General features: G+C 43.0%; 1 protein-coding gene across 2 annotated transcripts in view; it reads left to right on the forward strand.

Annotated features, from left to right (window-relative positions):
• XPO7 (exportin 7) overlaps nt 1–15,358 on the forward strand; it is a 71,445-nt gene that overhangs the window by 35,657 nt on the left and 20,430 nt on the right. For both annotated transcript variants that reach the window (XM_088151958.1, XM_088151959.1), the window contains exons 10-14: nt 7,080–7,226; nt 7,726–7,898; nt 8,172–8,365; nt 11,547–11,652; nt 12,627–12,762. In XM_088151958.1, the coding sequence (XP_088008084.1) occupies nt 7,080–7,226; nt 7,726–7,898; nt 8,172–8,365; nt 11,547–11,652; nt 12,627–12,762 (756 nt within the window). The remainder of the gene's footprint in view (nt 1–7,079; nt 7,227–7,725; nt 7,899–8,171; nt 8,366–11,546; nt 11,653–12,626; nt 12,763–15,358) is intronic.

The raw sequence follows: 15,358 nt of genomic DNA on the forward strand, positions 1-15,358 counted from the left end.
CAGGAGGTGAGCGGTGGGCGAGCGAGCAAAAACAGCCACTCTCCATCACTCGTGTTACCACCTGAGCTCCGCCTCCTGTCAGATCAGTGGCGGTATTAGATTCTCATAGGAACACGAACCCTACTGTGAACTGCACATGCGAGGGATCTGGGTTGCGCACTCAGAATCTGACACTTATTTTACTCCACGCGTCGCCCGCCCATTATTTTATTTACCGCTTCCATCCGCGCCTCTTTCCCGCACTGCGCACTTGTCTCAAACACAGTTTTGGTAAGCCCACAAGCTTTTTTTTAAAAAAATTTTTTTTAATCTGCTCAGTCATGTCCGATTCTTTGGAGACTGCCTGGACAAGTCCCTGCAGTTTTTCTGGCAAGGTTTTTTTCAGAAGTGGCTTGCAGTTGCCTCCTACCTAGGGCTGAGCCCAGCTGGCGGTCACAGGGGAGTCGGATCTTCCATTGTGTCGCATCTTTCCAACGTTCGCATCTAAGCAAGACCAGCACCGATTCCTATCCCCGCGCAAAGCACTGCCAACATTTCCTCCCACTGAAATAATAATAATAGAAATAATAATAGAAATAATAATAATAGGAATAATAGAAATAATAATAATGATAATAGAAATAATGATAATAGAAATAAAGTGCACAATAAATGTAATGCACTTGAATCATCCCAAAAATTGTCTTCCACGAAACCGGTCCCTGGTGCCAAAAAGGTTGGGGACCGCTGGTCTAGGCAACAATTTTGCTACCACTTCCTGCATTACATGGCAAAGATGTTTTTGTCGGTGTAAGCTTATCTTTAGGAATGATACTTTAAAAAAAAATTGTTTTTATTTTGCTTTCTATAACTACTCCATGACTTTGTTAAAAATGAATTTAAGTTGTAAATGTATTCTTTTAATCTTTTACTTTTATATTTCATTGGTAAACATATAAAATTTATGTTAAACTTTTTCCATTGCCTATTTCTGTGGAGCTGGAACCAATTCCCCTATTTTCCATTGAAATATTACTTCAAATAGTGGGAATTCAAATAATGTGATCATTTCGTTCATTATCAGCAGTAACTGAGATCTGCCTGTACTAGTTGGTGCTGGGGAGGTGGGGGGATAGCAGACAGGGCAGAATTGCAGCCACAGCAACATAGTATTTTGCTGTTTTACAGTAGGCAACATATTTTTTTCCTTTATTAATTATCAGTAAAATATTACTGAGAGCCCATTTGGTGTAATGGTTAAGGCATCAGGCTAGAAACAAGGGGACCATGAGTTTTAGTCCTGCCGTAGGCACAAAGCTAGCTAGGTGACCTGGGGCCAGTCCCTCTCGCTTAGGAAGCAGGCAATGGCAGACCACTTCTGAAAAATCTTGCCAAGAAAATTGCATGGACTAATCCAGGCAGTCACTAGGAGTCAAAAGCTGACTGGAAGGCACACAAAAAAAGTCATTATTGTCAAGAAGAAACATGATTACAGAGGAAAAATGGATTTTCTAAGATAAATGGGAAAATTTATATACTGTTATAGGGATGAAAGATAAAATTCAATTTCTCATTTGTTTTGCAACCCTTTTTGGTTGTAAAGGAATATAATGTGTATAGACTTTAACAACACAATGTATTGAGAACAGTATGCAGTGATAATTGGCAAAATGCAAGATGAAAAAGTTCAACTCAGAAGTAGCTCTTGCAAAACAATGAACCTTTTTCACAAATACTGACAAATCCAGTGAAGATTCCATAAGAGCAAGCTTTGTCTTGTGAAACATTCACAAAGTCATCGCTGTGAGGTTTGCCCCGTTCGACAGAGAAACTCTCGTGACACGTGTGGTTCACAAAGAAGGTTTACTCATGCGTAACGTAGTAGTCACAAGCAAAGCCAGGACTGGCTTGGTACAATTGCATTACTTGTTATATTCCCCCCTTCCCGCGCTTTTTTCCCGCCTCGCGATCACGTTGCTGCTGCGGATTATCGGCCCCCCAATAATCCCCCTTGATTGTCCATGATGGCAGGTCCGGTCAGGGTCCATTGTCCTTGATTGCCAGTTCCCCTCCGTCTGGGTTGGTCCCCCCCCATTACGTGCAAGCCCGAGGGTTCTGTGCTGCGTTGCGATCTTGTTTCGCTGCCTGCGGCCCCGTTCATTGTTGGCTCGCGCCGTTATCAGTTTATAGTTAAAAGCTTCCGCTGCGGTTTTCCTGTTTGGCTGGGCGCAGGTGGCCCGTTAACTAGCGGCGCTTTCAGTTCCTCTTTTCCCCGCTAGCTACCGCCGGTGGATTCCGCGTGGTCTGGCTGCGAGCTTCCCCGAAGCCCCGTGCTGACCGAACCTGACAATTGCGACTATTCACCAAAGACCAATTTATAGAAGATTGCTTTATATAAGCAAGCAGCGTCCTTTGCCCCATTAATTAATTAATTAATATTTGATGGCATATGTTTGTCTGCAAATATAGTTGCTAGCAGGATTACTGAATTAGCCAGTAATATGCATGGACAACCAATAGTACTTGTAAACGATATCGAAGCATTTTCCATTGCACTTGACAAGACTACCAGTGTTTCCTGTGCTGTTACTGTGCCATTCAAGGTGTTACCCAAAACCTGAACATGACCGAAGAATTATTGGATTTACTACCCCTGAAAGACCAACAATGGGAGGTGACATTTTTCAAGAACTGGAAAACTCAGGACTGATGTGGAATAAAGTTGTGTCAGAGCCATGGACGGTGCTCTTACAATGTGTTCTGGTGTGGTGGGATTACTGAAAGCAAAATTGAACAATCCTGGTGTGTTGGGTACCTTCAGTGCTATTCACTGCATTTTGTATCAGGAAGCAATGTGTGGTGAAAGTATACAAATGGAGGAAGTTGTAGATGTTGTGGTTAAGATGGTTAATTGTTTATGTTCAAAGGGTTCAGAGCTGTTCATTTATCATGGCAATGTTTGACAATATTTGTACTTCATGTGTACAGTTTTTCTCATCAATGAAGATTAACAAATTAGCTTTGCAGTTGAGACTCACTGGTGAATATTTGCAAGCAGCTTTGCAACTGGCTAGTTCACGTGATGTCAGGTCCAGTGTTGACATTCTGGACTCTGCAAAATGCTGTCACAAAGCAGCCAGAATAAAAACCTTCAAAAATGACCATACATGACAATGAGTATGTTGAATAACGTTACCCAACATGTTCCAAATAAAAAAGTCAGTTTCAATTCAGGTTTAATAATACATATTTATTTCATTTAATTATTTTGTTAGTATAATTAAAATTGTTTTATTTTATTTTATTAAATTATTTTAGCATCTACCCATCAATATGGGCTCCATTCCTTCCCTTGGTTTGATAGCGAGTGCAAAGGGGCAAAGCACAAGCTGCTGTGTATTGCTGAAGAACATAAACTGACTCCTACAGAATCCATGACACAAGAGCTAATTAAAATAAAAAAGATAAGCAACTGCTTTCTCAGAAGAGGAAAGACACCGTTAGGATCCGCAGAAATTCTTTGATCTCAGAGGCTCTTTTCTGGCACATGGTCTCCAAACAAACACAATGTGGAAATCCTCTTCCAGCTCTGCAGATATCTCCAGCCATGTGGGAAATGTGTTTCTGCTCCCTGGAAGACCCTTTTGCTGAATACACAGCTAATATAACTTCCCAGCTGACTCCCACCATCATGTGAAGAGAGAGATTCAGTTAGCTGCATGAAGGCTGGAAGGCCCCTGACTGTGATATCATTACTACAGAAATCATATGCAAGAACATGGAGGGTTGGACCCCAGTCCTTGCTTCACTTTTTCATTAATGGATAGGTCTCCAAGAACCTTGGAGGACTGGGGAGTTGCAGTTTCGTGACACTCTATAAAAAAGGGAGAAACTGCAAATTATCATCCAGTTAGCTTACTGAGTGTAATCAGTAAACTCTGTGCAGGGCACTTAAATGACAAATTAGTAGATTGGCTGGATTTGGAATGGATTATTCATGAGCAGCAGGTTGGCTTTAGACCAGGAAGATCTCCTTTAGGCCGTGGTTTGTACTAAGCAACTGGTCCAGAAACACAGTCTATCCTAAACAAGCTTTATGTGCTGTCTTTGTTGACCTCAAATTGGCATTTGATTCCATCTCTAGGTCTAGACCAGGGGAAAAGCTGTGCTCACAAGCAATTATACCTGCTAATCTATAAACTGCACAAATGGAATTACATTAAAATAAGTACCTCACCAAAGTTATCTCTGTTTCTTAAGAGTTCAGCAGGGTTACATCTTAGCACCTCCATTGTTTAGCTTTTATATAAATTTGATGGTTGGTTCTTCAACAGGCACATACCATATTATATGCCAATGATGTGGCCATATTGTTGCAAAGCCCATTAGGCTAAGGCAAGCTCTACAATCACTAGGAGGAAAAGTGATTGATAAATCACTCTAAAACTAAGTTTAGGTTTTCTCTAAGCAGCTGCAAATCCATAAATGACAAATACATGGAAAAGACATTGAACAAGTAAAAACAATTCAATATCTAGGAGTCATTCTTCAAGTATCCAGCAGCTGCACTGCCCACAGAATTCACCATGCAAAATACTTTGAAGTCTGCTCCACTATAGCTATCTTCCATGGAACTAATGGTGCTTTTTCCCAGGAACCATAAAACTCTGCTTGGCTGGATTAATCCCTCAGCTATTGTACAGAGCCCAAATAGGACTATACCACAACTGTGCCTCTTTGCAGACAATTCAGTCTAAATTTTTGCAAAAAAAATTAGATCCCTCAAAGTGTTCCTACTGAAAATAAAGGTAATCATGAGCCAAGCTTTCCTATTTGCTCTAAAAAAATTGTTTTACCCAGTCTGACTGATTCCCCTTGCGGTGGGTGACAGTTCTATCATACACTGAAGTGATGGAGAGAGCGCTTCATTCCCAAGGGCTATCTTCTCAGTCTGTCTTCTTATGCATTAACTTACAGTCAGGCAGCCCAAATTATAAGTTCAGGCATACTGAATGGCAAACTAATTCTGCCTTCTTGCCCAAGCAACTTTCCTTGAGCCACTCTACCCCTGTGTGGAAACCAGTGAGCTACCTGAACCACATAACGGTACCTAAATTCAGAAGAGTCTTTACTCTGGCTCGCTATGATGCCTTATTTGCTGCTGTCGAGAAGGGAAATTTAAGAAACCTTTATGAGGGTCAGTTATGCCTTTGCAGGTCAAACACAGTAGAATCTTTAAGTTGTGTTTTATTATATTTTATAGAGATATCAGAAATTGGTATATTGCACCTCATCTAATGGACTGTCCAAGACATACAGACCATTTCTGCATTCAACCATTGCTGGATAATGAGTATGACTCCATATCCTTGGCGGTGGCCAAATTCTGTTATACTCCTTTTAAGATTACAAGTCAAATCTTGATTCTGTTCCTGAATAAAATTTTAGTTTTTCCTTCTGCCTGGCTTTATAAGCTGCATTAGGTGCCAGTTTGCTTCCGGTTCCCATTCAAGGTGTTGGTTTAAAGCCTTTAAAGCCCTACATGGCATGGGACCAGGTTACCTGAGGGACCATTTTGCCCCCATTATATTGACCTGTCCCACCTGGTCAAGCAGAGAAGGTATGCTGCGGACCCTGTCGATGAAAGAATGTCGACTGGTGGGGCCGAGAAGGAGAGCCTTCTCTGCCATGGCCCCCGCTGTATGGAATACCCACCCTCCAGAGGTGAGGCAGGCCCCTACTCTCTCAACCTTCCAGAAAACATCTAAAACCTGGCTCTGCCAACTTGCATGGGGTGAGAAAAGGGGCAACCAACCCTGGGGTGGCTAGCACCTTGAAGATGCTCCTGTATGTTAATATCCTTTCTACCAGCAGCACCTTGGAATATATTATTATTTATGTGTGAATATGGTTTTTATTGTATTTTAATTAATATTTATTTTTTGTTTTTACTGTAAACCACCCAGAGTCACTTCCTAGTGAGATGGGCAGTGACCAAATTTGAGAGAGAGGGGGGGAGGGAGGGAGAGAAAATAACTGTTTTATCTGTAAGGCACATTTTCTTTTATCTTTCTTCTTTATATATTTAGTCTATGACCATACATTGAATAAACAAACAAAAATATTAATATTTAATTGTTGCATTTTTGAATGTTTATGAACAAAGCCTACTGAGTAGTGCATTTTATGTAGTGTGGCCCCCATATTCATTTGAGTGGGACCCCTGTGTTAGAATCATGAAGAGGCCATAGATAGACAACTATGAAACATCCTAAGACTGAGATGGATGCTTTTTTCTGAACATGCTATAATTCTGTGCCAAGGAAAGGGGGATTCTGCTGCCTGGGCACCAGTGGGAAGTCCTTGGGGAGAGGGGGCTTTCCTTTCAAGGGTCCAGTCACTCCATTTTTCTGATGTCACTCAAATCCCACAGCCACCCAGCATCCTTTGCCTTCATCAGGCTGTTCCAAGGCTCTCTCCTGCCATCCCATAACTTTTTCTAAACTTTTTGGAACGTTAGGAGATCCTGGGATTTCCTCCAGACTATGGATGTTTTCTGCTTGTGTGTGAATGCTGCCATGTGTCCACCTACCTAAGCGCTGCAGGAATGATTTTGGTATGGCCTGGATGGCCACCATGTTAATTTTCTCCAGCAAAAATACTCATCAAAATTATCCCTTAAGCGAACCTTCCGGCTGTCTGTGGGTGTTCCACCTCCACCTCAGGGCTACCTGGGATGTCTGAGTGGCATCTGCGGGCAAAGGCAGCTGTTTATCCCACACAGCATGTGCACTGACTTGTGACAGACAGCTCTGTGTAACTCAGAAGTTTGGGTGGCCAAAATTGTGTTGCAGCCACATAAATTAGATGGCAGCTTCTTACCGGACCAAGATCCGGGGGAACTGCAGCCATCTTAATGGTGGACACTTTGTGTTTGGCATCATGGAACAACCTTAGTCAGTATCAAGCTATATAAGGGCTTCAAGGAACAGCTCCAGTGTTCCCCTTTAATGGAAAATGGGCTACAGAACTGATGATTCTCGTGCTGTGGACCATCCAAGCATGATGGCCTGACTGAGTCTTTGCTTTTTCTTTCTCAGAGTTTGTCAGACCCAAACAACTATCATGAATTCTGTCGGCTTTTAGCTCGTCTGAAAAGCAACTATCAGCTAGGAGAGCTGGTAAAGGTGGAAAACTATCCTGAGGTCATCCGACTCATTGCCAACTTCACGGTCACCAGCTTGCAGGTGGGAAACTGCATGGTTTGCTTTGCTAAAGCGAGTCTGTGGGCAGGAGGTGGAGCACAGATGCAGCAGCCATCACTTGACACCCCCCCCAAGCCTGCTTGTAAGAGTGCTCTTTGTCGTGCTGGTTCCTGTTTCATCACAGTAGGGGGCATTTTGGACTCAGATGGGCAGTTGAGCAAGGAGAGGCAGCCTTCCATTAGAACCACCTGTCTTTAGAATATACATTTTGCTCTGTGGCCAGAACTGGCAAAGCTGTGTCCAGGCAGAGTTCCTAGCCCCAGAAAATGGAACAAGTGTTTATTCCATTCAGACACTTAATATTGACAAAGAATCCAAACATACTGATCTTGGTTCCCCTTTAGAAGCCTGTAAGCAGCCAGTGTCCTTTATAAGTTTTACTTGCAAATAGCTTGAACAGACCTGTTCCCCTAGATACAAAGAGCTTGGTGTGCTGACAGGCAGGCAGACTGCATTTGCTTTCTTCCCTTTCTTTCTGTAGCACTGGGAATTTGCTCCAAACAGCGTGCACTATCTCCTCAGTCTGTGGCAGCGTCTGGCAGCGTCTGTTCCCTATGTTAAAGCCACCGAGCCACACATGCTGGAGACGTACACCCCAGAAGTTACCAAAGCATACATCACCTCCAGGCTGGAGTCCGTCCATATCATACTGAGGTAAGGTGCTCTGGTGGTCAGCTGGGAATTTCTGAAAGTAATACTGCAGGAGAAGTAACTGCAACTGGGAGGGAAGTGAGGCCTTGCTGTGTCCACATTTTTCACTGCAAGTCTACAGGCCTCTTCAGCGGAGCTCCATGGCAGGAGGAGGATACCTCTTGGTGGTGGTTTTCCACCATGGAACTTGAGGGAGATCCATTGCTCCTCCGTCTTTGGAAAGGGAGTGTCTGGCGTAGGCTTCTTTTTCCAACTTGCTGTTTTCTCTGCCCACAGAGATGGCTTAGAAGATCCACTGGACGACACAGGTTTGGTGCAACAGCAGCTTGACCAGCTGTCCACTATTGGACGCTGTGAATATGAGAAGACTTGTGCCCTCCTTGTGCAGCTGTTTGACCAGTCAGCTCAGTCCTACCAGGAGTTGCTGCAGAGCGCGACAGCAATCCCGGTAGATGTGGCTGTACAGGAGGGTGAGTGCGTGGAAGACTCCTATCTTGGGTTTTGCCTATTTCATAGGGGAAGGCTCCAGGGTTGGAACTTCATCAAGTAGTCCGGTCTCTTTTGTGGATAGGCTTTCCCTTGCATCGTTTCCCTAGCACAGCTGCGCATGGTGGGGGGTTGTAATTTTTGCAAAAATGGAGCAATGGAACCAATGCAGGACAGATCTGAGGAGCTGCTAAACGTTAGTGCAGAGATGAAATTAAAGGAAGAGGATGCCAGAGGGAGATATCAGTACAGTGTTAGTTCCTACCTAATGAAAAGCAACAGCAAAAGAACCATAAAAGTGTTTTTTTTAGATTTAGATATTTTTTTAATCCCACCTTTATTATATTTATAAATAACTCAAGATAGTGAACATACCTAGTACTCCTGCCTCTTCCTACTTTCCCTACCACAACAGCCCTGTGAGGTGGGGTGGGGTGGGGTGGGCTGGGCTGAGAGAAAGGGGCTGGCCCAAAGTCACCCAGCCAACTTTCGTGCCTCAGGCGGGACAAGAACTCACTGTTTCCTGCTTTCTAGCCTGGCGCCCAAACCACTAGACCAAGCTGGCCCTTCTACCTAATCTGCCCTTGAAACTGCCCTAATCTGCCCTAATTAATCTGATTAAACTGATTAATCTGCCCTAATCTGCTTCTAAGCATCAGAGCAGTGTACCACTATCACCTGTTCTCCCGGAAAACCGCAGAATCTTCTTCCCTTCCAGTTCGAAAAAGAACCAGAAAGTCTGACTGAGAAGCCAGCAGGTCTGCTTCTTGGCCTTTTGGCTAATATCAAGTCTTACCAGTTTAATATCTGAAAAGCTTAAAACTCTCCTGGCTAGGACTTTGGGTGACAATAAAAATAAATATATCGCTCAAGATAAACTTCTTATTTCGAATGGCACCAATTCAAATCCCAGATAAAAAAAAATTGTAGGATTGGCAAAGAACAAACCTAACAAACCTAGTGAGATGGGCGGTATATGTACATTTGAAAAATTAATAACATTAATAAATAAAATTAATAGATTTACATGAAATTGGGAAAAAACCAAGAGTAAGATTCAGAATTTTGCAAGACTTAAAAGAGGCGGACTAGCTTTTACCAATCTCAGATTGTATGATAGAGCAAGTTGTCTATCATGGATAACAGAATGGATAAAGTGTCCTAACAGCAGACAGTCAACTATAGAAGGAGCAGGCTTAGCCAATGGTAATTATGATATAAGGAAACAAAAGAAGAGAAGAATCTGAAGGGACTATTTATTATAAGAGAAAGTCTGTTAAAAATTTGGAATACCTTAAAAGCAAGGATAAGTCCAACGATTTCACCGCTAGCATCACCGTCAAAGGCTTTTTAATTCAAGGATAATTGCAGTAAAAAAGATCTGATCACATATGTCAACATGGTACTGTATATATGGACCTAAGAAATAGACCAAAGATACAAAAAAATTGCTTAATAAGGGAAGGAATCTAACAGTTAATGTATTTGCAAATATCTAGAAAAATGAAAAGCAATCTTAAAAACAGAGGGACACTAAAAAAGATGACATAATTTAAAATACATATGTAGAATCAAGATAATTTATTAGGACATATTTACAAATTGTTATTCAATTATGATAAGAAACAGAGCAAATCAACAATTGTGTGATTAAATGGATGCAAATCTTCAAATAAGTAATAGCAGTGGAACAGTGGAAAATTGATTATGGAAAAAATCGATAAAATTTATACCAAGTTACAGTTTGAGGGAAAATTGATATAAAATCTTCTACAGATGGTATATAACTCTGTCAACGATTGCCAAGATGACAAATCATACAATAATAAATGTTGAAAATGCCATAGCAAACAAAGAGTGTTTTATCATATATGATGGTTATGCAAAAAGACTCAAAACTACTAGAAAAAATAACCCAAACATCTAAAATATTCTAAAAATAAAATTTGAAATAAAACCACAAATGCTTTTAAAAAGGGTTTTATAACCATGTTATTTTCATTTCAACCTTCAGTCTAGCATAAAGTTCATTTTATGTATGCATTTGTTTTTGCTCTTTTGTTTTTTATTCTAATCAGTTTTTAAAAATGGGGTGGGGGGGAAGAACCCCGCCCTCCTCAGTCATTGGCCTGCTTGCTGTTTATCATTTTTTCCAGCCTGAAGGTGGGGAACCTCCCGAGATGATCGGATTGCGCTGAAGCCTGGCAGGGCTGGATGGGGAAGAATGGGCTTCAGCTCAACCCCAGCAAGATCGACTGGCTGTAGATTTTAGGGCCCCCTGCATCTGGTGATTTAGTTCTGGGGAAGGTTGCACTACCCCAGGCACAGCCAGTGTTCAGTTTGGGGGTCCTCTTGGACTTGTGACTCCAATTAGGGGACCAGGTGGCAGCTGTGCCCAGGAGAGCTTTTGTACAATTTCATGTTCTCTACCAACCGTACTCCTCCTTGGATTGGGGGGCACCATGCTTGGTCAGTCATGCTTTGGTCACTTCTGGAGTAGGCTACTGCAATGCACTTTACTGGGGCTGCCCTTGAAGAACATCCAGAGGCTGCAGCCAGTCCAGAATGCGGTGCCACAAGCAATTGCGGTCACACTTTGGTTTACCCATGTTACTCCTTTGCTTCACAAACTTCACTGGCCCCCAGTAGGCTTCCAGGTGCAATTTATGCTATAGGTTGTCACTCATAAAGCCCTTCATGGCTTGGGGCTGGGATTTGTAAGGGTCCGCCTCTGTGCAGGGATTCAGTCTGGTAGGAGAGGCATGCTTCAGGTCCCATCTATTACAGAGCGTCATCTTGGGGGCCCAGGAGGCATACCTTTTCAGTCACAGTGCCTGTCCTCTGGAACATCATTCCATCAGAAATTAGACTGGCCCTGCTGGCCTTTCATACAGCCCTTAACACCTGGATTTTCTCCCAGGCATGAGGTTCTAGAGGTAGTTGGGCTTATTTATGTGGATAGGTTTATGCTTTTTGCTTTGTATGTGTTTATGTGAGGGTTGGCAGTGGGGTGTGTGGTTATGTGTATTATATGGATGGTTTTAGTGTGTTAGCTGCCCAGAGTCACTTGGCAAGATGGGCAACCTTCTAAATCTTAATAAAACAAATACATGTTTCAGGGAAGACTGGTTTGTGGATCAGCTCTATTACTTTTTCTGGCTTCAGGGCGTCTGACCTGGCTTGTCTACATCATTGGGGCTGTGATTGGCGGGCGGGTATCATTTGCCAGCACAGATGAGCAAGATGCAATGGATGGCGAGCTGGTTTGTCGGTAAGAGCCCCTGTCTTACTAGGCCTCTAATAATTGAGCATTCCTGGAGGGCTTCTGTACTGGCTGTTCACATTGACAGCATCCACAACCTGAACATAAGTGTTATGGAACAGCTGGGTGTGTAACTGGGTGTGCACTTCATTGTGGCTTCTGCGGAACAAATGTAGGCTCCGCGGTTTTGGATGCAGAATGTAGTATTGTACATTGAAAATAGGTGGGTTGCTGGCTTTGTAATGGAAAAGTTGGTCCTTGGACATTTGTGGCCAGAGCACAGCAATTTTTCCAAGAGAAAGTGAAATAGCTTGTGTTCTCACCCACCGCTAGAAGAAAGAGAAAAGGAAATACAGAAGATGTAGAAGGGTGGTAGCAATTAGGTGATCTAAGCTTTCCTTCTGCTGATTTTTTTAACCTTCTCCAAAACATAACCTGTCAAGTAAAAGTTATAAATTCTAAGATTAAAACATGTTGAAAGCATTCTTTTTCTGATGATTCCTTAATGGATGAAGACAAAAAGTTTTCCATAGGTCAGATATTCCTGAGTCCCTTAAGGCCTCCTTGATGACCCTGCATGAAATTCTGAGTAGGGAAAAATTATCATAGTGGTTTTCAGTGTACAAGGAGTGTCATGCTTTTGGAACTGCGCTGACCATCCTCATTCTTCTGTATCCCTGAAGCAGCAGCTGACTTCACTAGCTTGGTGGTTTCCAAGGAAATGCTGCAGTGACTATAGCCTTCCCTTGGGATTCATCCTCCTAATCTTTTTCGATGGACCAGCTTTGCAATGGCTACAAATTCAGCCAGATATGGAAAGGCAGGAGCCTGCTGTTAGCCATCTGTCTTCTGAATAGAAGGCCCTGGCTGATTGCCATCATCTATGTCCTTATTGGTTGCACTGAAAATAGGTGGAAGAGCAATTTGGACTTATGCACTCAGCACTGTGATGTTCCTCACCCTTTCTCTTACTACCTTTCCAGGGTTCTTCAGCTCATGAACCTGACAGATTCACGTCTGGCTCAGGCAGGCAATGAGAAGCTGGAGCTAGCCATGCTGAGCTTCTTTGAGCAGTTCCGAAAAATTTACATAGGAGACCAGGTGCAGAAATCCTCTAAGGTAAATGCCTTGTAGTGGACCTCTTCTCATTGCAGAATTTTTATTTATTTATACATCACATTTATATAGCCACCCACCTCACAAAGCAACTCTGGATGTCAATTTTTTTCATTAAGAATTTTTCATAATGTTTTCATAACCTCCAGCTGTAAAACTCTTCATCTGCAAATGATTCTTGAGGTTGGGCAGTGTCAGGCTTCAGAATTTAGTGACCGTGGTCTAGAGGACAGATTTCCTAACATTTTGCCAACAACTGTGGCTCACATCTTCAAAGACAAAGCAGCCTATCACACAGACCACAGGCAACTAAGCAGGGACTGACTGGGTTCCTGTCTTTATAGCCAGGTGTCCTGACTCCTCATTGGCCTTTAGGCAAGCTGGTTTCCGATTGGTGCAGGTTGGTGAGGGCTTGTCCCTGATTGGTTCTTTGTTTGTGCCTGATCCTGATTGGTTATTTTGGTGGTGTTGGTTCCTGATTGGTCCTTTATTCATGCCAGCTTCTGATTGGTCATTTTTGGAGTGCTAATTCCTGATTGGTTCTTGGTTGGTGCTGGGTTTCTGGTTGGTTAGTCTGAGCAGCTGGGTCCTGACTAGGCCCTATTCCAGGCAAGTTTCTGATTTGCCCAGTTTGGGGAGCTGTTCCTGGCTAGTCCTGTTTTTTGAGCAAGATCTTGATGTGGCGCAGGGAAGGTAACCAGGCTTGTTAACTTTCAGACTTTCTTCTTTCTTGTTGAAGCTGTTGGGATATTTATGGATCTCAATAGCCTCTCTGTGCAGGTGTACATCATAGTTTGATGTTGTTGACAGCACTTGTATATCCTTGAACTGAATTTTATTATCATGGTGCAGCGCATGTTCTGCAACTGATGATTTTTTGGGCTGTTGGAGTCTGCAGTGCTCCTTCAGTTGGGTGTGGAAACTGTGTTTTGTGGTACCAGTGTATACTTGTCCACAGCTGTAGGGGATGCTGTGAGCGGCCCTCTGCTGTCCTTGGCCGTTCAGATGGTTTCCTGGATTTTCTTAGTTGGCCTGCAGCTGGCTTTAACATTGTGCTTTGCTAATAATTTCCCTAAATTTTCCTATTCAGTCAGTGACCTTCTCTATGTAGGGGAGAAATGCCCTCCCTATTGGGGATGGTTTGTCCATGGATGCATCTGCTTTATTGCTGTTCTCCTGCTTTGGTTGTGACGCTCACCTGACCTCACTCATGGAGTATCCATCAGCTTGTAGAGCCTGATTAAGATGTCTTAATTCCTCGGATGATTTCTCAGGCTCACAGATACATCAGGCACGGTCACCTAGCGCTTTGATCATACTTCTCTTCTGGCTGGGATGATGATTGAAATCTTTGTATAGGTAGTGATCCGTATGAGTAGGTTTCTGGAATACTGTGTGACAGCTGTAGATTCTTGTTTTTGGTGATTAGGACATCCAAAAAGGGAGTTTCCCATCCTTTTCCACAGTGAATTGAATCTTTGGGTGGATGCCATTAAGGAATTTCCCAAGGTCTTCTTCACTGTAGCTCCAGATCACAAAGATGTCATCTACATATCGGAACCATCATGATGGTTTTAGGGGTGCCGCGTCCAGTGCCTGTTGTTCAGATTTTTCCATGAAGAAGTTGGCTATGACTGGATTCCCATAGCGACTCCCTCAATTCAGAACATTCGTTATTCCATTGGAAGTAGCACGCAGTGATGAAACAGGTTGGTGATGTCCTCAAGGAAGATTTCTTTATATCAGGTTCAGCCCAAAGAACTCCATGAGACAGTACAGGTATAGTTACATTGCATTTATTAGCTTCAGCCTCTCAGACAGAATCTCTCCAGACTGAATCTAGACTTCCCAAGCCAGCCAGCCAAAACACTGCGAATTCCTTAGGGTGGTGCCAGTCTCATCTTCTTTACCTTCCCATGCTCCTGCTGGGGGCTGAGGAAATGCTTATCTCTCCGAGCGCAGCCTTCATCAAACCATTCCATCACACTTTGATAGGTAGTAATGTCTCTTTAATTGGCACATTAGTGAAGAGGGACTCCAAATCATAACTGATCAGACTGTCGTTTGGACCAAGACTGAGCTTTTTCAGTTTCTCAGTGAAACAAGTTGAGTCTCTGATGTATGCATGTGTTTGTCCAATATATGATTGCAGGAGAGTTGCCAGGTATTTGGCAACAAGGTATGTGGGGGAGTCAATGGTGCTAATGATCGGACGTAATGGCACCTATTTTTTATTAATCTTGGGAAGCCCATATAGCCGGGGTGGCAGAGCTTTGGTCCCGTGTAGATATCTCTGTACTTTGAGTGAGAATGATTAAGTCATGATAAGACAGTTTTTCATAGCACGTTTGTTGTGGGATCGCACTTGAGTGTTTTGTAGGTTGTCAGGTCTAAAACATCCTGTATCTTCTTCTTTGGAAACCAGCTCGGCTAAAGGCCAATCAGGAGTCAGGACGCCCAGCTATAAAGACAGGAGCCCAGTCAGTCCCTGCTCAGTTGCCTCTGAAAGTGCCAACCATAGTTGCCAGCAAAATGTTGGGAAAACTGTTCTCTAGACCACAGTCACTAAACCTTGAAGCCCAACAGATACCAGCCATAA

This window comes from Python bivittatus, unplaced genomic scaffold (genome assembly GCF_059951505.1).
Source record: "Python bivittatus isolate LINGU-HERP-01145 unplaced genomic scaffold, Pbiv_v1 ctg000680_np1212, whole genome shotgun sequence".
Classification (NCBI taxonomy): domain Eukaryota; kingdom Metazoa; phylum Chordata; class Lepidosauria; order Squamata; family Pythonidae; genus Python; species Python bivittatus.